The following is a 14,423-nucleotide window of genomic DNA, read 5'->3' on the forward strand; positions in this document are numbered from 1 at the left end:
CCCCAAATCCATTAGTGGTGTTAGAACTTAAGAGGAACAAGTAAGGAAGGAGATCCCCATACATGCCATTCAATTATCAAATCTCTGGGATATCTCTATGTTTGTAACATGTATAAACACTCCTGGAACAGGCAAACTCGACCAAAAGCTCCTTCACTGCATTTATAAACATAAGATTACAAGGGCTCTCACCTCCTAACAACAGCCTAACCAACAATTCAGGTTGGAAGGGACCTTGGAGATTATCTTACCCAACCTCCAGCTCAACTGCAAAGCAAACACAGACCAGGATGCTTAGGGCTTATCAAGTTATGAATTGCCCTCGGAACGGAGCGGCCACAACCTTTCTGAACAATCTGTTCCAATGCCTGAAATCACTCACGGCAGATTTTTCTTCTTTCCTAACAGATCATCAGGATTTCCCTCACTGACTTTTCATAGTGAACTATGTGGAAGCACTATGCAGCTGCAAGAAGTCTTTGTCTTACCCACCCCAACATACAAAGACAGCAGAAGCGTTTCCCGTCCTCCTTATCCTCCCTTTCTCCAGAATGAGTAAGACCAGCTTACTCCAGCTTCTCCTTCTTCACATGCTCCAGCTCTGCCATCTTGACAAGACCTTACGGTGGGCTTGTTTCAGTAGGCCAACGTCAACAGGAAGCCCAGGTGGACACAGCTCTCCCAACGCCGCCTTGCCGGTACCAAACAGGTAGGCATTACTACCTCCCTCAACCTGATGGCTACACACTTGCTCATACAGCACGACAAGCCTTCGACGCTGGAGGGGTGTTCTGCTGGCTTGTGTCCAGTTTATGATCCTCCAGGACTGTCATTTTTTTTTTTTTATAAAAAAAACAAAGGGAAAAACAATAACCAGAGGGACAGTGGGGAGAAGTAAATGCTCTTCCTCCACGGAAGGGTTGCTTGGCTGTTCATCAGAAAACATGGGGTCGTCTAACCATGGGCAGCTTGTAGAACCAAGGTACGTAAGTCCCTCTCTGAGTATACAACTATATTAATGTCTTTATATACTAACTCAACTCTTCTTCAAGGACCCAAAAAAAAAAAAAAGGACAAATTTACAAACTAAAACTGGACAAGAAGGACTAATACTAACATTTTGTGCTTAACTACAGCTGCAACAGGCAAGTTTTATAAAACAAGATCTGACATGTTTTTATCCCAAGATGTTTAAGATTTTTGTCTTAAATCTTCATTTAAGCATTAAAATATTTCACATTACAGTTAGTGAAAACAACTGTTGACTGCAGCTGTGTCTTAGACAAAACAGCGATACTTATTTACAGGATTAGTGAGAGACAAGTGTTTCAGAGCAAGAATTGGCTGCACACAATTCAAAGATTTGACAGAGGTGGTAAAAGTGAAGCCACAGGCAGTCATGGACCACAACAAACACCCATGGAAACAGTACAATCATGCTGTTTGCTTCCAGATGTAAGTATTGTCCCCAAAAACCCAACTGAACACAACATATCCATGCTTGACGTTTGAATGGGTCATAGGATAGCATTCATTTTTTTCCCTGACCAGAGCCAATCATTCAGTGCAACAGCTGTCGATGCCAAAGACTGCCTTATTTGTGTTTTCAGACATAAGGATGACCACATTCATTCTAGGCATAATTTGTGATACTCTTGACATAAACAGCATTAGGCATAAGTGTCTAATCATGCGACAACCACTGAAACGGGGGCTGGCAGTGCACCACAACAGGCATTACTTCCCAAAAGGTATCAGGGAGAATACACGACTCCGTGAAGGAACGGATTACTCCTGGCATGTTCCTCTACTCTCTAGATTTAACACAGAGTTCACTCGTGCAGATATCTAGGTTCAGAGAGGACTTCAGACAAATGAGGCAGGCAGGCACTGGCAGAAGTCCCTAAAGAAAGCTACGAAAAATGTGTGACTACTTCTAAAATTTTGCATTTTTCCTTCACAGAAGTGCAAAGGAGGCTCTTTGCCTTACGCAATGTCTCTTGGCCAACTTACGTCAACATTTTGGCTACCCTTCAACAATGGATAAAATTGTTTTAGCCTAGTCCCCTCAAAAACAAGTCTTATTAGATCCTAAGGTGCCTAGCTTAAGGTAGAACAAAAATAGCTCATGTTGCAGAAGAAGAAAGTTTTTGAAATTTGGAAAAATCTCAAAACAAACCCATGCAAGTGTAGACTAACATACAGGGAGCGCTAAACCAAACAAACAGAAAAATAAACCCCTATAAAGTAATTGGGAATTTTCTCACTCTAGTAACTTATCAACCCAAATACCTAGAAAAAATTACTCCCCTGTACATTCTCCTCAGAAACATACTGGTACAGATTAATGTGTGTTACTGCCAAGCATCCTCCTCCTGCACTGAGTTTATAAAATGCTTTTTACAGTGATTTCTCTCCAGTTGCAATAATTCTTGTATTTGTCACAGAAAATCCATGTCCGAAAGCAAAATCCACATTTGTGTACATACAGTACCAAAGAGCAAGTAATTGTTTAAGAATAACATTTCTCTACCAGGATCCATTGGAAGTAACCTGTATTTCCAACTTTATGTACAAACTAAATCAAAGTTCAGTGAGTGTAATTTTAACAGGTTTAACATTTAGGATATGCATCTTCTGAAGTGTAAGACCAACACAGAAAAATCAGACAGCACTGTGAACTACTATGAAGACACTTCTCTGCACACAGAAAAGGAATTTGAAAGTTTATGTTCCAGCATTGTGTGATTACCATAAACTGCTACCAAAAACAGTTAGTCGGAACTGAGCGTAAATTACAGCAATTACTTTCACCTAACACTCCCCCCTAACCGTTGGAGGAGGAGGTTACGGAAAGTGAAATGGCATCACTGGAATCGCATCCAAGTTTCTCTGCAGATCCTGTCGATTCTTCTATAGCTGTGCAGTGCCCCCTAATGAACGAATTATGTAGATGCTAAATAAAACTGGCGGGGTGTTTTTTTTATCTAAAGTGTCCTACGAAGAATGTTCTATTATTATGGGGAGGAAGTATAGATTTCTGATTATCAATAGTATTACAGTCACTGTGGTTTTTAAACATCTTATGAAAAATTGTTGCTGTATAATGATTCACAATACTATAGGTGCAGTATCCTGGACATTCAAGGGAAACAAACTTGGAAAATAAACTGCTATAGGAAGATGATAATAATCATAGTCTACATTTTAGGCCACAAGCTCTGAGGAGATATCCAGAAGTGGAAGACAGGTATTTTTTGTTCTACCTGTTGAATAACGTAAGGATTATGTATTTATAAAACCAGGAAATTCTGAACAGACACAAAAGCAATCTTCCTCATGTGGTGCAAAATTAGACTATGTAGTCCTCCTCTTACACTGTCATGGAAGCATTTATCCAGAAAGTCAGTGACAGAAAATACATTTATATTTATCATGAGAACGTGCAGATATAATAATACCAATAGGTGTCACAACAGATATAAAATCTTGTACTTCAGGGCTTAGATCACAATCTAGACTTCTGTCTTCCTAGAAGATTATTCCACATCTAACCACTGATATTTGTGAACTGCAGGTTCCACACTTAATCTGGGAAGAGAGATCACAAATCAGCTTCTCTACATAAAAGGAAGAACAGCATAAGGGAGGCAAAGAAATAAACTGAATTTGCTTAAGAACACTTGATTGTAGGTGCTAACAATACTTACTGCCCCTCAGAACAGTAATCTGATTAGTTCAGTGTGTAAGTGGCCCCACGTTACAAGTGGAAGCTGCACACCACAGTACTCAGAACAATGAGCTTAAACTAGTGTGCTTGCCCCGATTTCTTCAGACATCCCGAAGCCCACAGCAAGGCAGCAAAACACTTGCACAGCTGGCAAAGCAAGCCTGATTCGTAGTGTGACCTAGCTATCTGCTCCGTAGGGAAATGCTACGGACGTAAGCAACGGTCAAAGGAACTCGAAATGCACTTGACACCAGTTACTCCACTTCTAATGCCTCACCATTTTCTTCAAGGTGTTTCTGAGAACGCGGTACCTACCCAAGGCAATCCTGAAACAGGCTCTTTTATGACCAAACATAAAAATGAACAGGGTTTCTCCTCTGACAAATGCAGGAAGGTCTGCTGGCACTCTGCCATGAAACAATCCTGAAAGCTGCCTCAATAGCATTGAGCTGCTCGAGAGCTCTTTCTGATTTTTTGCAATTCCTTCAAATAATAAAAAAACCTCAGCCCAAAGCAGCAGTTTGCTGGGAAAAAAAAAAGTGCTCTTATATCCAGAAACCTTAATTTTTAGAAAACATTAGGAAATCATCTGGAACAGCAAATGGGGACAACTGCAGGGAACACTATACACTTAGAAAATGCTTAGCAGTTTACAAGGTACTTTACCCTTAAAGCCTAAAGGAAACTCCACGTGCCGTATTCCTGGATACACGTACACAGTTTCAATGCATCGGAATTTCAAAAGTCCTTTTGTCTTCATGTAAATGCAGGCAATCTTGAGCACGGTGCAGTAAAAATCGGCACACATTTATGTAACTTTATTTAGCTTTACATTACAGCAGGAGTATTATTTGCATTAAGAGTGGAACAGAACTTAATGTATTGCTGACGTAACGGTAAAAACTTTTTCTCCACTCAAATTTTAACTATGCTTTCTCAGTTTAATTTCTGAAAGTTACATCAAATCACATAATCTTACATAAACACATCAGATATCAGATAATTACAAAATGCCTCCAGCATTGTCTTGGAAGTACACTGTCTTGGAAGTACATGAGATGCTAAAAAGTCCTCATCTTTTATTTCACATTAAGTGTGAAGACACACACTAAAATACGGTCAGTCCATTGGGAAGCATACTGTACAAGTAAAGCATTAAACCAGAGGAAAGTGTGAGGCATTTCAACTTTCAGTACAAGCTTCCCAGTTCTTTCACAGCTTGACTACATGACTTAAAATAGATGTGGAAAATATAAGTACATCAAACTTCACCCAAGCCCCAAAACGTTGAACCATTTCAACTAAAGAACCATACTAATTTAAGGAATCGCTGCTTTGATTACTCAATGTGGATGCTCTTAGCTGGGGAGGAGGGGAATGAAATTAAAATACATCTGTTTCAGAAATAAATTACACTGCTCTGAAGTGCCATTTTTCAAGTCAGGATGGGCACTGAGGAAAAGTCAGGAAGAGCTATTCAGAAATATATACCACACAGAAGTCTGTCAGTTGAAGTTTCACCAATTCAACACTTCAAAGTTTTCCATAACAGGTTCTTTACGTGGCCAGTTTGCCACCAGTATTCCCATGAATGGGTACAGACTGTCAGGAGACCGTATTTCAGATTAGGTCTGCTCAAGTGCTACTGCAGCCTGCTAGATATTTCAACTGGTGTCTGCTCAGCGGGAAATAATGTATTTTTGCTCGCAATTTCTGCAACTGGGAAGGGGTTTATGTATGTGAGCAATTCTCATTAAGCTTACACAATCCACACTTCCTTCATCAAGGAACAGATAGAAAAACAAAGCCCTGTTTTCAAGTAAGTTTCTTGATGTACACATTTCTATGTCCAGATTCCATTACTAGGGAATGTTTAATTTGTTTAGAGAAGGCCTTCTCTTCCCAGAGTAAGGAAAACCCATTTGCTTTGCATTCCTCAAAAATATGTGGGTTGTTTTTGTTGTTGTTGTTTGGGTTTTTTTTTTTTTAAATATGCTGACGTCTCTTCCAGAGCAGATTCATTACCTTTCTGCAACAAATGTACAACTTCACACAGATCCTTCCAGAGCCTTCATGCTCTGAAATTCTCTTCCTTCTTACTGTCACTTTGGTTTGTCTCATCATTATAAGCAGACCTGCAGAATACATTAGAAATTTGAAATTCATAATTCAGTTGATAACACTGTTAGATCAGTATTTGAAATACTGCAAAATATTTACCTATGTGCTTCCACACTTGTAACTGGAGTCTTCCATTTTCTTCCCCAAAATTTTCCATCATAGTAAAGACTATTCAATCTGAGAACATCTTCCCTTTTCCTTTTGTAATTGCAAAGTGGATTAAAATCCACTTTCACTGCTTTGACACAATTCAAGTCTGACCTTTGCCAGCCAAGTCTGCGACTGGTTCAACTGGATGGCACCTCTATGTTTGGATGGAAACGTATGTGTTTTTGAATGCTACCTAAGATGAATTCACAATTTCAGAGATCATTCTGGGAAGCAACAGCAGAACCATGTTGATTTTAAGAGGAACCCTATTGATTACGGAAAAAAAACAGGAGAGGAAATAAGGGATGACAAGCAGAACCCCACCTGTAGGCAGAGTCTACAGAAACCATGAATGCAGCTTGTTGTTTTACTTGTGTTTGTTATTTCCTACATCCTTCCATCGTTTTCCACAGAAGGTATCAAAGTATTGACAGAAAACACAGACCTCCACTGCCATAAGAGCAAACAGAGAAAGCATGCTGGCAGTGGGACTAAATCCACAGCACCATGCCCAGAAACATTTCCACCAAAGAAACCAAGTCTATGAAAGTCTCAAATACAGCACTACCTCTCTCTGAGGATGACCGTTTGTGCAGAAAGTGACAGGAACAGCAGCAGAAGAGGACAGGGAAATATACTACTGCTATTAAAAGACTATACAGCGATACAAGTGTATGAGGGACCAGATCATGACTGCCACAGTCACGAAAACTGATGTCATCCTACAGGAGTTGAAAATCTCAGCAACAGTAAGCATCTTAACATTCAGTCCTCGATGGATTACTTATGTCAAAACTTTTATTTAAGGCAGGGGGGGAAAGGATCAAAATTTGTCCAAGTTCCTGAAACACCCATCTATTTTCACAAGAGCTTGGCCTTGGGTGTTCAGCATAAACTGCTGCCATGTAAGCTATCTACCATCAGTAGCAGCAGTCACTGAAAATCTGGCACAGATCACCAGCCCCAGGGAACAGTTTGCCCCAGTACAGCTCTCCTAATTCCCACAGTACTGGGGAGAATTTCCCAGGCAGGTATTCCTAGAAAATGGATCAGAAAACAGGACTCTGGAACCCTACAGTTAAATATGTAAGTGAAGTCAAAAGGTGGAGTCCAGTTAGTGCTTCATTTGACTCCACAAAGAGGGCATCATCTCAATAAGAACAGCCTGGCCTTGTGCCATCCTACTCCCTGTTTCAAGGGATCAAATTATAGCATTTTGTTAGTCCAGCTGCAGATTGACAATAACCGAGCTCAAACATCACTGGGGACTGGAGGAGAAGCTGAAAAAGGAATTTTTAACTTTTGTTAGAGTTTATCCAACTTTTGTAGAAAAGCAATTTTAGTGGGATAATGGAAAAATATTGTCTAAGGTAATTACTTCTCATTAGAGAATTCCCTGGAAAGAGACATCTGCTTCTCAAAAGCCCAGATACATGTACAGTGTTCAAGGCCAGGCTGGATGAGGCTTTGAGCAACCTGGTCTAGTGGAAGGTGTCCCTGCCCATGGCAGGGGGGTTGGAACTGGATGGTCTTTAAGGTCCCTTCCAACCCAAACCATTCTATGGTTTAGTTTTTCCTTTCTAGCTGTGGTACTCATCGATAGATTTTCTGTGTTTGCATCCGAGATATGTATATGCGTATGTGCATCACTTCACTTGTCAATGACTTACATCACCTATTACGGAGTCGGATGTTGTGTTGTATAGCTTTTTTTCTTTTTACACCACCCTCTCCGGGAAGAACTTCTTCCTTATGCCTAATCTAAACCTCCCCACTGTCAAGTTAAATCTGTTACCCCTTGTCCTGTCACTACAGGCCCTTGTAAAAAGTCCCCCCCAGCTTCCTTGTAGCCCCTTCAGGCACTGGAAGGTGCTATAAGATCTCCCTGGTGCCTTCTCCTCTCCAGGCTGAATAAGCCCAACTCTGAATAACTGAATACATTCTGATTAACTTTTTCAATTAAAGAGTTACCTCACAGAGCCCAATTACTTAGATCAACAATTATCAAGTTTGTGGAGAAAGTGCACACACACTTGACAAAGTTTTATTTACCCCTACCATCTTCCATTTGGCTGCCAAACACAGCTGACAAAGAATAAACCCACTAGCATTTGAAGGAGAAAAGCAAGAGAAATGTTGTCAATGCAACTACGAAAGCAAGAAATACAGAACCTCTTTACCTGCCTGTATCACCTACAATTTCTCCCATACAGCACAACTTCCATACCTTTACAACACTGCAGCTGTATTAAAAGCCTTCATAGCTTAACTGTATGAAGAAGGTGCTTAAATTTTTCACCTACTGTCATAATCTAGGAAATCTCTTCTTAGACTTGAGACCAATTTTTACATCACCCCAGGTTTTTCTCCCAAGAAACATTCAAATATGCTTTGCAGTCCTGATCGCACACAAGCAACAGTTTCATCAAGCAATAGTTCCTCCAGCAGATAGGTCTTCATCTGTCACAGAGACATAAAATTGCACATTATCTCCAGCGGATGTAAAAAAAAGAAAGAAGAGTCATCCTCATCTGCAGTTACATATACAAACAAACAGTAATACTTCTGCATTTACTTTTATTTGAAAACAGTATTGTACATCCCAGTGTTTGGAAAGAAGCACACCAGACAAAGTGATTTTGGAAAATAAAATCCTTTGCTGACATTAAGTGTCACTTTCTTAAAATAAGACAATTTCAGACTAGCTATGAATTATTTTAAGAATCTGCGATTTTCTGGTTTTAACATTAAATGAAGGAGGCTAAGAATTGACGAAACAAGAGAACCTGTTAAGTACAGTGCCTGTATTATATATAAGCAATGCAATGTTTTGAGACACTGATCTATACTTGCAGGTATTGTAAAAATTTTGCAGACTTTCAAAGTTCAACTAATTCAGATTCTCCACCCTGGGCTGGGTTACACCAGTTACAGATGGGCTCGCAAACCAGCTTCATTAAATTTGTTACACTCTAGGTCGTGAGCCTGGCTGAAGGCTGAAACAAGGCAGAGAATGAAAGCGAAGTCAAAATAGTTGGGGATGTGCTGCCCAACGCAACACGTAGAAAGAGACTTACGGGATCAACCTAAAGATACTCTAGTCCTAAATCACAAACATTTCACCACCCTGTGCCTTCTCCAGCAACATGTAACAAATTTAATACCATCAGGTTGGGGAAAGGGTGGTTTAACCCGGATGACCTTCTCAAACCAGAATTTTTTTTTGTTTGAAGTGACATTAGCATAGTAAAGAGGAAGACAAAAAAATGTTGAATTGAGGAGTACTTCTACCCAAGCTGAAATGCTAGTCATGGAAGACTGGCAAGCTATTTATCATCAAAGTTTAAAAAAAATAAAACACACTAGATGCTGTTGCAAAATGAAAGCATCCTGAGAATTTGTATCATTATAGGTAGAATTCAAACTGAAAAGTATGAAAAACTGCAAAGAGACAAGCTTCCATTCGTAAGTCATGGTTTAAAAACAAACAAACAAAAATCATATCTATCTAGGTCTCCCGTTTTCCAGAACATATTTTATCTAAGCAAAGTTTAGATAGGCTTGGAGCCATTTCTACTTGGAAAACAAGGAATTTTAATCTTCTATTTGCACTAAAAAAGTTGAGTATCACACACACACAAATTTACAGTATCTGAAGCAGTGCCCAATTCAATTTATAGTCTTGTAAACATTTTTCTTCAGTAACTAAAGGTTGTAAGTAATTGCAGTATTTGTACCACCCTACCTTTCACTCAGGAGACCACATTTAGAAATGCCCATTCATATTGTCTGCAAATTTGCAGAAAAGCAGTGTCTTATACGAAGCCGCTACCTTATATAGTTAGTTTCTTATGTAAAAGTTTGAAGACTTTCAGGTTGGTTGAAGGAAAACACAGCCCTCAGTCATATGCTAATTTTCCAAGGGAGTTTAGCTGAAGTTCCTTGCTGTAAAACAGAATATGTGTTGGTGCCCTGCCAAACTTCAGGAGGGCTTTAGTATCTAAACAGGATAACCATCAGTGGATAGAAATTTACTTTTTTTACTAGAAATTTACTAGTCTGCATAGTTAGAAGGTAACTGAGATACATTTAAAATAAACAACTTCAAAGTATGCAACATTACACAATATTGCTTAAAGAAAACGGGTAATCCCTTTATCCTTAATTATATCTATATTCAAGGGAAATAAATTTTTTTCCACATACTACTTTGCCAGCATTCTGTCTCTTCATACCAAGAGATACTTTTTCATGGCATTTTTAACTTGATTACGCACAGATTCACACACAGAGTGGAAAGGGTTGGAAGGGTCCTCCAGAGATCATCTAGTCCAACCCTCCTTGTCAGAGCAGGGTAGTAGATATGCCTGCAATCACTAAATCAGGCCTCTTACCACACACAAAAAAATTCAATATAACCTTGCATCAGTGGAATTGTCAGGATTATATGGCTCAAAAATTCCACCAATACCCTTTTCATAGCACATGCCCTTCCATCAGGACAATTTTAAGTATAACCAAGCTGGGATCGGCATGAAGATTCAGGATGCAAGAAAGAAAATGCTCTTGCCAGCAGAGACTACTGGAGGGAGGGGTTCATACTCTGTGCACAAATATGTACGGACTGACAGATGAAGTTACTGCCATGAGAGCTATCATCTCTCTCTTCATGTGCTCCTATTATCCATCACCACCTATTAGGTGTATCGCACCTGCCAGACCACAGCGACGAGCGTCTCACTAAAATGTGAGATGAGAAACAGAGCAGGAAGAAGACCTGGAAGGTTGTCATATACAGCACAACATCGAACCCAACAAACAGCAGATGTTGCACAGTGCAGAGGGGTGTGTGGGCGCAGAACATGAATCAGAAAAGACAAGGATTTTACATAAAGCATAGGTCAACAGTTCCAAAAAGACTGATAACCTTCTAGAGTTGGGCTTAAGCTTAGACTCCAGTTTGCCCTAAAAAAGGCAAACATGAGCTGCTCCCTATTTCTGTAGTCACACATGTACTCTTTTACACTTTAAAATTACCAACGACAAGAAACAACACAGGACGCCTGGGTGGCAGGCGACGTGAACGTTTCGTGCTTTGCCTACTATGTAGGACAGGTTCACACACAAGCATGCAAAGCCACTAGGTACTGCGTTTTGAGACTGGTTTATAAGGGCCTAAGCAGAAAAGCCTTATGTCTGTGCAGGTCTGTCACACAAAATGCAGACAAGCTGTATCATACCTCCCTTCCAGTGGACTGTCATGAAAGGGTATGCTTAATATGTTAAAGTTGTCTGAAAAGTCAGACCAAATCCATAATCTAGACACACAGATCAAGCATACATTCCAAAATTCAAACAAAAGCATGTTATATAAGATGAACTACGTGCTAAAGCTCTGTGTAGAACTAAATCATTAAAAATGGTGTTAAAACTGTAGACACTTAGACTCAACGATGACCTACCTACTGAATTATCCCAAGACAACCAAACTAACATTCAAGAAAAACACACACAGATTTCTTCAAAAGACCACAGACTGATTTTTTTTTTAACTTCTGCTTCAAATTTCCGCATTTATAACACTGTATCCCTTATGAGTTTCCATTACGTCCAAAGAAAGAGTCTACTTGACAGTTTTACTCAAAAATCTCTACACTCTAATATTATTATTCAGTGCTAACTGATAAACGCCCCAGAAAAACATCCTGTGGCTATTTTCTTCACATGGGTATGTTACAGAGTCTTTACTGTTACACTATTGATGTGGTGAGGTCTCGTTACAAAAAGACCAAAGAGGTGTATCTATCAACCAAGCCTTCCTTTTTGAAGGATATCACCTTTACAGCCACCACGGGACATCACTGCAAGAACACTGAAGCTTTTAAGAAAACAAAATCAAGTCTAAAGGGAAATCTTACTGTGATTTTATATCCACAAAGTAACAATTTGATAAAGCCTTGGACATTTTCTGTAACACAGCCTTTTGTCATCATCTCTTACCACTGCTGCAACAAGCATTCCATGTACCTAGATCTCCATTGCTTTGTAAATTAATGGTAACTTGATTATTCAACATAAATCATTAGCTGCTGTAGATCTTCCATCAGATTACAAGCTGCTATTTATAGCACGCACCACAGCATCACCTGCCTTTCTTCCATCATAGCACTTTTATTATACACGTTCTTGTAAACGTAAAAGGATTGACACCTACGGAACGCGCAAAACTCTGGTGTCCAACACTGAGAGTTACAAAAACAACATCAGATTGACACAACGTTCTTACTTTTAGCAGTTCAAAATAATGAAGACAGTGGTAAACGGGGGCAAGGAGCAGCCGGGGTAGAACATACTGAACAGCTTCTTTAAAGCCTTCACCTATTGACTAGAAACAAAATAAGTTTCAGTCTTAAAACAACACATGTATTGAAGCAACAATATAACGTAATTAAAATAGTAAAATCAGTAATGTGGCTTACTTAAAAAGAAAGTTACCTGTAAATAAAATGCTGCTCCTGGCTTTGATAATTGACTTAAAAAATGATCATGAAAACCAGGTCGCAAAATATCTTGTGCATATGACTCATAAGGATCAAATGCTAGTTCCTAAGAAGAAATACAGAATAATTTTTATAAAACTGATTTAATACCTAGGCTTCATATTTCTTAAAGAAAATATGTATGCTACATAGGACAGACTTTTCTGCATACTTTTCCAAAACACCTATAGAGCAGAATCAATACTTTTACATGCACAGACTCATCAAGTAATTCAGTCTGGAAGTCAACTGGCCCAATTCCCTGTGCAAAGCAGGGCTCACTTCAGGGCCAAAGCCTGATCCAGCGCTGAGGTTGTTCAGGGTCTCATCCAGTTGTGTTCTGAGTACCTCCAAGAACCTATGCACCAAAACCTCTCTGGGCAGCCTATTCCAATGTTCAATTGTTCCCATTGCACATTTTTCCCCCCAGTATCTAATTAGGATTACGCTTTTTACCATTCACATGCCCCCTCTCATCTCACCTCACCGTTCTCTATTGTGAGTCCCCAGCAAGCATCTGCCTCAGTCTTTTCCACACCTTCCCTTCAGGTAACTGAAGGCAGCAGTAAGACCTCCTTCCTCAGGCTTCTCTTTGTAAGACTGAATAAACCCAGCACTCAACCCTCTTTCTACATCATGGGTCTCAACTCCTTAATCATTATGACAACCCTCATGTATAAGCATATCTTGTACTAGGAAGATCAAAACCAGACACAGTATGACAGGTGTGGTCTCAAGCACTACACAAAATGATCCCTCAACCTGCCAGCTACACTTCTCCTAACATAACCCAGAAGGCAGTTAGCCTCCACTACCAATTCCTGAGGGTGTCCAAGTCCTGCCAAGCGTTACTGCTCCTCAGACAGACAGATGGACCATTACACAGGATTGGTTGGTCCCAGGTGGAGAACTTTGTTTGCCTTAACTCCATGAGGCTCCTGTAGGTCCATTTCTCCAGCCTGTCAGGTCCCCCAGGAAGTAGCCCCATCCTCCCATATGTCTCCCAGGAATTTAGCATCACCTACCAACAAGATGATGCAGACCTCCCACAACAGTAATCCAGACATTAAACAGTATCAGCCCCAGTATCGAACCCTGAGAAATTACACTAACCGTGGGCCACCAGAAAGATGTTGTATCGCTGTTGTACTCCTTCAAGCCTGCCAGTCCAGCCAATTTCCTCCCCACTCTGTAAATCAACTAGCTAGCCTACGTCTCACCAAGCTGACTACATGGATACTATGACAGATTGTACTGATGGCCTTGCTTAAGTTCGGATAACTGATATTAACTGTCCTTCCGTTTGTCCATGAAGCCAGTCATCACCTCTCAGAAAGCAGTCAAGCTGGGCAGGTGCAGTTTGTCCTTTGGAAATCCGTGCTGGCTGCTGACAATTATCTTCACATAGCTGGATGTCAATACTAAAAAGATTTTATAATCTTCTAAGGGACTAAGGAGAGGCTGACCAGCTTCTAGTTTCCAGGATCCTCTTCATCAGTCTTTTTCAGAATGAGCGTAACACTTTCCCTCCGTTCACTGGAGACCTCTAAAACTTGCTGCTAAATTTCAGGAATTCTAGACAGTGGCTTTGCAATGACACTGGTCAGCTGCCTCAGCATCGTGTCCTGCCCCACAAACCTGCCTATATCCTCCTTAGATCAACAGTCCCTAATGTGTCTTTGACTTGATCTTTCACCTTTCTCCTTTGATCTTCAGTAGCAGGCTTAACGTGGAAACCTAGAAGCACATCTTCCCAGGGAAGACCATGCAAGTGAGACCCGAGTACCACAGTCCATTCCATGTCCTCCAGCACAGGGTCTGTCACCCCATAAGAAAGACACCAAGGTGTGTGGTGTGATCCACATGCTGGAGGGAAGGGATGC

At 40.3% G+C, this 14,423-nt stretch overlaps 1 protein-coding gene across 1 annotated transcript in view; it reads right to left on the reverse strand.

Annotated features, from left to right (window-relative positions):
- SOS1 (son of sevenless homolog 1 (Drosophila)) overlaps nucleotides 1-12,607 on the reverse strand; it is a gene marked incomplete at its 5' end in the record, with an annotated part of 31,093 nt that extends 18,486 nt beyond the window's left edge. The window contains 2 exons of the mRNA XM_010153212.1: nucleotides 12,288-12,386; nucleotides 12,497-12,607. Of these exons, the coding sequence (XP_010151514.1) occupies nucleotides 12,288-12,386; nucleotides 12,497-12,607 (210 nt within the window). The remainder of the gene's footprint in view (nucleotides 1-12,287; nucleotides 12,387-12,496) is intronic.
- Between the last annotated feature and the right edge of the window lie 1,816 nt (nucleotides 12,608-14,423).

The sequence above is a fragment of the Eurypyga helias genome, unplaced genomic scaffold (genome assembly GCF_000690775.1).
Source record: "Eurypyga helias isolate BGI_N326 unplaced genomic scaffold, ASM69077v1 scaffold21376, whole genome shotgun sequence".
NCBI lineage: Eukaryota > Metazoa > Chordata > Aves > Eurypygiformes > Eurypygidae > Eurypyga > Eurypyga helias.